Source organism: Meleagris gallopavo, chromosome 29 (genome assembly GCF_000146605.3).
Source record: "Meleagris gallopavo isolate NT-WF06-2002-E0010 breed Aviagen turkey brand Nicholas breeding stock chromosome 29, Turkey_5.1, whole genome shotgun sequence".
Classification (NCBI taxonomy): domain Eukaryota; kingdom Metazoa; phylum Chordata; class Aves; order Galliformes; family Phasianidae; genus Meleagris; species Meleagris gallopavo.
In genome coordinates, this window is record NC_015039.2 from 1,908,483 (window position 1) to 1,916,425 (window position 7,943).

At 55.2% G+C, this 7,943-nt stretch overlaps 1 protein-coding gene across 1 annotated transcript; it reads right to left on the reverse strand.

The window, feature by feature from the left end:
• Positions 1–102: 102 nt before the first annotated feature.
• On the reverse strand, positions 103–6,475 carry SMARCD2 (SWI/SNF related, matrix associated, actin dependent regulator of chromatin, subfamily d, member 2). Its single transcript, XM_010724496.3, has 12 exons — positions 6,271–6,475; positions 4,744–4,786; positions 4,133–4,255; positions 3,900–4,019; positions 3,622–3,717; positions 2,808–2,909; positions 2,068–2,229; positions 1,685–1,782; positions 1,290–1,425; positions 1,021–1,143; positions 821–922; positions 103–661 (listed from the first exon to the last, which is right to left on the reverse strand). Exons 1-12 carry the CDS (start codon positions 6,444–6,446, stop codon positions 608–610), a joined length of 1,335 nt encoding a protein of 444 aa, XP_010722798.1. The 5' UTR covers positions 6,447–6,475; the 3' UTR covers positions 103–607.
• Between the last annotated feature and the right edge of the window lie 1,468 nt (positions 6,476–7,943).

A 7,943-nucleotide genomic window follows, 5' to 3' on the forward strand; every position in this document is an offset into this window, starting at 1 on the left:
ACCATGAGTCACTGCATAGTTTGAGGTGATGAGTGCAGTAAGAGGAACTCAATATATTAATCAAATACAATCCCACTGTACTAAAATTGTCTTTTTTCTTTTCTTTTTTTTTTTTTTATTTATTAAAAACCTGTTCACAAAAATAGTGCAAAACATCGGCTACCAGCAGGGCTGGCATTTGGAATGACAAACTTTGGTTGAAGAGGGGCAGGGCTGGGCCTGCCCTCACGGTGGCGGGGAGGGCTGGCAGGGCAGTCAGCAATGCCAGGAGGGCTTTGGCCAGAGGCAGGGCAAGAAGGGGGTGGGACAGAGCGTGCTCACAGAGGGCTGCATTCATTGCTACAGGCGGAGGCAAACGGCGCAATGCAAAAGCAAGGACATGTTAATGCAGCAGGACTAAGGGCAGGGAGAATCAGGGACCCTCTGCTGCTCTGCCTGTGGCGAGAGCTTCCTGGCTGAGGGGAGCCCAGGGGTACGGGCGGCTCCAAATCCCTCCAGGCACGTAGGGTTTGTGCAAGTGCTGTATTTGATTCCAGTAAGAAGTACCGTCAGGCTCAGGCAGCAGGGAGAGGAGGAGGAGAAGGAGCTCCTGAGCCCTGCTGGCCTCTTAAGTGAGGCGGATCCCAAGCACTTGTTCCAGTTCCTGCCGACGCTGCTGGACCTGGAGGAGGCGAGGGGGGTCAGGCAGGACTTGGGGCAGCCCCTGTCCCTCTCAGAGAACCAGCTCCTTCTGTACAAGCAGTCCCTGCTCCCTGGTTTCAGCCTCCCTGCTGCCATCTCAGCCCAGAGGAGCACCCCGCCAGCACAGCACAGAACCCACCTTGGCAAAGATGTGTCTGCCCACAGCCTCCTGCGCCCAGGGCTGTTGGTAGAACTCAGCTCTCCGCTCCTCCTCAGGGTTCCCGATCACATCTGTTATGATCTGAGCAAAGCAAAGCGTAAGGGTGAAGAGGGTGAGCACTATGGCTGGCTCCCGCTCAACCTCCCTGCCTCTCGCCCTGCCCTACCCTCCCATTTTACCTTGAGGTCCCTCCTCTGCGATTTGATCCACTCCTGGATGAAATCCTGAGGGTTGTTGCTGAAGCTCAGCATGAAATCGCGCTGTGTCTTCAGCTGGTTGATGGATTCGATGGTCTCATGGATCTGCAGAGATGACAGAAGGTGAGAGACAGCTGTGAGTGACCGTGTGGGAACTGGAGTTCACGCCAAGCCCCCAAAACAAGACACAGCTGGCACCAAGCTCCCCCAGCTCAGATACTGGGGAGCTCTGGAGGAGGGGATCCCCACACCTTGGCATCCAGTGAGGCGATCTCCTGCTGGTTGGTGGTGGAAGCCAGGAAGTTGCTCATCTGAGCTTTCAGGGGGTCATCCACCTCCACGTCAATGTCATAGCAGGCAGTCTTCTTCTGGTCATTGGGGTCCACACTGGGAAGAGGCAGGGTGTTAAGGGAACCTCTTTAGCCTCAGAAGCAAATCAACCACCCCCAAAAGCAACACAAGTATCCAAATGACTGCTTCAAGGAGCTCCCAAAGTTGTCGGGCTGATTCTTCCCCTCCCACTGACCTGTGCTCACTGCTGGTTTGAGCTGGACACCCTGCAGCATCTTTAACAGAGAGGAACCCACTGCTCCAGGCAGTCCATCCCCACCCCAGTGGTATTGCCCAGCACTCCTCCAACCCCTACCTGATGGTGTGGTTGATGATGATAGGATCTGGGTGCTGCAGGAGCCCTGCCAGCTTCATGGGGATCTCAGAGAAGCGCATACGGACACAGTTGAAGATCTGCAGGGGTAGAGCAGAGCGTCGGCTGCCAATGTCAGGGGCTCCTCCCACCCACCACAAAGGGTTAGGCAGGAGCAAGGTTTCACTCAGCCCCATTTTGTGCATGCCAAGCTGATGGATGCACAACAGAGCACGGGGAGAAGGACAGCGACCACTCCAAGCCAGGAAAAATGCTTTTCTTGGCTTTGAAGGATGGAAATGGTGCTTTCCTTTCATCAGAGACCCACACAATTACAACAGGGCAGGGGCACCCCGGAGGGGCACGAAGGAGAGGTGTGGACTGACCTGGCGGAAGTAGCGGTTGCAGTTGATGTATTCCTTCTCGTGACTGTCCTGCAGCTTGTTGTGCTTGATGTACAGCCAGAGCGCCTGCATGATGCTGGCACGGGTCTGGGTGTGCACCCCCAGCAGGCGAGCCAGGCGAGGGTCCAGTTTGTATTGTGGTGGCTGCAGGGACATTGCAGGATTAAGGGCGGATTTGGAACGTGGCCCCTCGGAGTGCACAGCATCCCACACAGCCCTCGTGCTGCTGCAGGCTGAGGGCCATTCCTAGAGCTCTCCACTGCTTTCTGTCCCTGTTCTGCACCATAGCACGTAACCCGACAGCCTCCCTCATGCAAGACCCCACCTCAGCCCAGGCTTGTTTCAGCCTAGACAGCTGAGCTGTGCTGAAGGGCAGCATGGCACTGGTGTATGGGGCTGCTGAATCACGGCCTGAACCTTTGATTGATCACCTGAGGTGAGCAATGAGTCAGCCATGGGAGCACAGGTGAAGGCAATTCACCTGTGCTGCAGGAAGGGGTGGAGCCTGGCTGCACCTCTCCTAGACCCATTTAAGAGCTGACTGCCAGTGGGGAAGGATCTCTCTCTGGAGATCCGCTCCATCAGGAGTTCATCTCGCAAGCCCAGGACAGGGTGAGTGGCTTTCTCTTATTTCTCCAATATAAATTCTATTAGCCAAGCTCCTGGATATATATCTATACCATCTGTATATCCATTGATTAAAAACACTGGTAACACCCTACCTGGTGATCCAGCATCAGCAGCAGGGTGCACTTCACATTGACATCTCCAGGACGCTTCACTTGGAAGCCATCAGTCTCCTGGGTCGTGGGCAGACGGTGCCACTAAGAGAGAGTAAAGGGGCACTGTTTAACTTGGTCTCACCACCACTGATGAGCTCCAGCCCAGCTGTAGGCAGTTTAGGTGGACTAGGAGAGCAGTGGATTGGTTTGAGCGCTTGATTCCAATTGCTCAAACAGTTCCCACAGTCACTGTGGGGTCACAGACCTGCTTCACCCACCAGAGGGGCTTGATGCCACGGCTGCTCTCACAAACCATTCCACTTAATGGGAATTTACCTCCAACAAGGAGGTACCGCCACAGGAATCAGTATTTGCCAGAGATACAGATTCACAAATCTGAAGGAGCCTGGGGCTGCCCAAGCCATCAGAGCCATATCTGTGCTGCAGCCTGACACCTCCCAGCTCCAGCCACGGACACGAGGGAGTTAAGAACCAACCCTGGGGCAAGCAGCCTGCTTCTGGGAGCCATCCAGGTGAGAGGGGCCAGACTGGCCTCACCGGGCTGCCAGCCAGCACTGCTCAGCTGCAAACTGCAGCCTAGAAAGTACAGCAGTGTGGTTCTTGGGATAGCTCAGCACTGCTTTGCTGAATACAGTTGCCTCTCCACCCTGAAGCACGCAGCAAGCCTTGCTGGTGCTGGGCTGGGGAGCTGAGCACCCGCAGGGTAAGCAGCAGGGTCACTTCCCACTGCACTGAACAGCTCTGCTCATCCCTCCTGGGGTGCAGCCCCACAGCGCAGCCAGGCACATCTCACCTCCACCAGATGGTTGTCTGGCCCGTACAGCTCTTTGTCCAGCTCGATGACGAGGCTCTTGAAAAAGGAAGAGAACTTCCTCTTCTGCTTGCTTGGCTGCAAAATATCGCGTGCAAGGCTTGGCCTGATGCTGCCAACACCATTAAGGGCCCCAGCCCAAAACACCGCCCCCAGCACCCAGAGAGAGAAAGACTGCATCCAAACTCTCAGCACAGAGCACCAGAAAAGCAGCACAGCCCTCCTCCCACTGCCACGGTTATCCCTGCCCAGATCCTTACGTCCTCCAGCAGTTTGCCCTCCACACGTAGCTCCCAAGAGGCCACACGCTCACCACCCTCTCCTTCTTCTTTGGCTGGGGTGAAAGTGTTGGAGATGTAAATCCTCAGCTTCCGCTTTTGCTGTGGAATAGGAAAACAAAGAGGGGGGATGCTTGGAGGGAGAGAATGGCTGGCAGCACCCATCTCCTACCTCCACCCTGCCCAGCTGCTTGCCCTCCTGGCCGGCCACACACCGTCAGTGGTTTCTTGATGGCCTCCTGAATCTCCATCCTCTTCCGAGCGATGGTTTGGTCCAGCTTGCGCTCAAAGGCGAGGAGGTCCATGTAGGCCTGGGATTCTGGGACAAGTTCCCGGATCTGTCAAATGGTAACAGTCGGTCCCTCACGTGCAGAGCTGGTGCTGCATCCCACTCCAACCCCAGCATCTTTACCAGTGCCAGGCTGACATCCCAGGGAGCAACCAAGGGACAAGTCTGGCACGGCAGCACCGTTTCACATTTCAAAACACTCCCCAGAGTACAGAGCTGCACTGACTGGAGCTAATCACTGTACCTACATCCTGCTTCATGTCACAGGCAGAGACCAGAACCTTGCATTGTCAAAAGGAATCCCAAGAGAGAAGCTTAAAAATGACCAGGGGTCTACATCCCAGGCCACTGCTGCTCCTTGCTTGCCTAAAGCCCCGCTTGCTTAAACTGTGCACATCCCTCTCTCTAACCCACAAGACTGAAATGTTCAATTCTGGGATGAAGCAGAAACATTCATCAGGCAGCATGAAGTTGAATGAGATTGGGGACTTCATCATTCCATCATCAACTCCTTACATGCACCAAAGTGACACTCACCCTCTGTGGCAGGACCTTGTCAGCCATCTTCCTCCTTTTAACCCTGCAAGAAGCACGAAGAAAAGTAAAAGAAATGATCCTGCAGCAATCACAGAACACTGTAGATCTTGTTGCCTGCCTGTCTTGGGGGACACGGCGTGGTGGACCTTTTGGCCTCACCCAGGCCATGCATGGGGCCAGGCTCTGGAGAGTGCTGTGGTGCCCTGGGGATGGATCAGGACCCTACTGCAGCAAACAGTGTGATCCAAGGGGAAATGTCCCCATCAGCTACAGGACAGGCATTTCAGAATTGCAGGAAGGGAATGAAGAAAGGCTGTAAAAGCATCTAATAGCAGAAGCCTTTGAAGCAAGTGGGTAAGAAATTGTATTCCTGGGGGGAAGCTAAGCCAACTCCAGAGGGGAAGGTCTGGGAGCACTAGAGCCTACCAAAGGGAAAGAAACCCAGTCCCTGGGTCCAGTTTGTTGTGCAGCTCCCAGGAACAGAGAGAAATACATGGGGAAATGCTCTCTTACTCTGCCCCATTTTTCACTCAGTTATGTAATAGTCCAACACATACAGGAGAGTTCCTTTTCCTTGGCAGCATCTAAAGCAGCAGGGCAGCAAATATGGCACTACTGCTGCCATCCTGAGGCATCCCAGGATTTGGCCACTGAGGACTGGTCCTGACTCCCCCCTCCCCCCCTTCCACAACCAGTCAGGAGCAGAGAAGCTCAGCAGAGCTCTGTGCACAGCCCTGAGCTCCCCAGCACAGCTGATCCCACACAGCCACAGCTTTATCCAGCTGCTGACGTCCCTGTTCAGTGGGCGAGGACGTCTCAGCCTTGTGTCCTTAATCCCCAGCTTGCTCTGGAGCACAGAATGGATGCACAGCCCTGGCATAGAGACAGCGGTGACTCCCTGCAAAGGGATCACAAAACCATCAGCCCTGCTGTGCAGCAAGGGCAGGGAACGGGACCAGAACATCCATTAGGACTGGGGGACCTTGAGGAATAGCCTCCAGTAATCTAGAAACCTTCGTGGAAACAGGAACAGGGCAAAGGGATTAGCAGCATCATAAACAAGCGAGGAGCTGCTGGCAAAACCGTGCAGCTCACAGAGTAAACAGCCATGCTGAAATCACAGATCTGGGGAGGATCCCTGCAACCTGCCAGAGGCTCTCTGCAGCTCTGCCTGCCTCCTGCCAGGGCTGGGAATTGAGCGTCCACCTATCTCTGTGCCTGCCCAGGCCAGCACAAAGCCCCCAAGAAGGGGGGAAGGCTCTGACGAGCTTGTGCTTAAGCTAAAACATACAGCTTTTTGGTTACCAATGGGGAGATCAGAGCACGGGGAAGCTGCAAACCAAGCGCCCCAGCCTCACCCACCACCCAGCACTGAGATCTGGCTGCTTTCCCACCAGCAACGGTGCCAACAACTGGGCCATGCTGTAGGTTTTGGTGGAGAAATGCAACCAGAAGGCAGCAGCCAGATTCAGAGAGTGAACCCCTCCTCTCCAGACTGGCTGAGGGCGCTCCTGTGTCACCCCTTACCCTCTCCTCTGGGAGGCCATGGGTGGCTGTGACTGGGGAGCCAGCAGGCGCTTCCTGAAGGGGTCCATCATGGACTGTGGCAGGCCGGGTCGCAGAGGGGATGCTGCTCCATATGGGGGTGCTCCTGGAGGTCCCACCTGCAGCCCTGCCATGGGCATGCGGCTGCCTGGCGGCATCCCGGGGCGCTGGCAGGGAAGAGAGAGAAGAGGGGGTGTTAAACAGGGGCCCCCTAACCAGAGAAAGGACGTCAGGAGGGTGGTCTTCATCCTGGTGGATGTAGCATGCCAGCTCTGGCTGCATCCTTCTCCCCTCCAGGCACCTACACAGGGCATTTACAACCCCCCAGTGGGATGTTTTACCACTTTTGCATGAATCCCAGCCTGGGGCAGTTCTCGTGGTCCCTCTGCATCTCCTGCAGCAGAGCAGTTTGGCCAGCACCAGCACCGCCAGCTGACACTGGGTCTGCACCATGCACAGCCCCTGCACCATGCACAGCCCCTGGGTGCTCAACAAAAGCTCCCAGCATCCACTGCCTCTCATCCCTACTTGCTCCAGCATGCTCTGCCTGCACTCTCGGATTCTCTGATCCTCCAGCTCCCTCCTGGCAAGGAGCTGGTGAGGCTGGGAAAGCCACCAAGCCAGCAGAACAGCATTTCTTCCCCTCCAAAGGCTTCCTGACATGCCAAGACAACTCCTGCAGCTCCCCTCCTGCCTTCTGACCCACATCCTGCGGATAGGGACAGAGCTTTGGTGCACGGGAGCTAGCAAAGCCAACTCTGTTATCCCAAAGGGGCCAGGAGTCCAGCAAGGAGAGCTCAGCCACAGGCAGTGCTGAAGGCTGACAACTTATCTGCACGTAGGCATTAATTCCAGTGCAAATCCCACACAAGATCACCACCAGCAGCCTGCCTGGCTTCAGCAGCTTTTAGAGGCAGGCTCAGAGCCACAGTGGGTGCTTGGAGCCAAAACCCACTCACCTCCTTGCTGGAATAGCCCAAAAGCCTGCAAATGCAAACTGCAGAAGAGCTGAGGCTGCTGGACAATATGAACAGCTCTTGCTCCAGAGCCCATAGCCATGGGCATCTCTACAGAGTGCCAAACCCAGCAGGAAATCCCCAAAATACACCAGCCTCAGTACGGAGGAGCATTCCACAGCTGGAAAGCCAAAAAGGAGCAGCCCAGGAGGTGGCAGGATGGGGACTGCAGGAGGAATTCATAAAACACACACACGAAGCCCATTGCACAACCATCTGCTTGCTTTCACCTTTGCTTGGCTTGCCTTTGAAGCTGCTCGCCAACCTGCCTGCGCTGTGAGGCAAAAGCTTTTCCTAACAGCCCCCAGATGTTTTGCTCCCTTTGATCAGCCACATTTTGGCAATGCTTCCCTGCAAACAGGACTGCACAGGCTTTGTCTGCAGGGTTCTGCTCGCTGCAAGGCACTGCCCGGGGCTGTGCATGGGTACAGCGTGGCTCCAGGAGGCTCCAGGAACTGTGCTGATTTGCCTGCAAGGACTAATGGAGAACAAACGGGCAGGAAAAGAGGCTGTGACATTTGTAATTAGCAAAAAAGAAATATGGAAACCCTCAGAACGCAGTCACTTCGCAGCCTTTTCTTCCTTTCCCTAGGTAAAAAAGGAAGGAGGAATCCTCCATGCGTACTTCTTTCTCAGTTT

What these genes read in the sequence shown, in the direction of transcription:
- SMARCD2 (XM_010724496.3), bottom strand. Translation starts at nt 6,446, where the DNA reads ATGCCGCCAGGCAGCCGCATGCCCATGGCAGGGCTGCAGGTGGGACCT. An exon ending in AGGGCAAACTGCTGGAGGAC is followed by an intron (nt 3,718 to 3,899) that starts GTAAGGATCTGG and finishes GATATTTTGCAG; the next exon opens with CCAAGCAAGCAGAAGAGGAA. An exon ending in ATCATCAACCACACCATCAG is followed by an intron (nt 1,426 to 1,684) that starts GTAGGGGTTGGA and finishes GCCTCTTCCCAG; the next exon opens with TGTGGACCCCAATGACCAGA.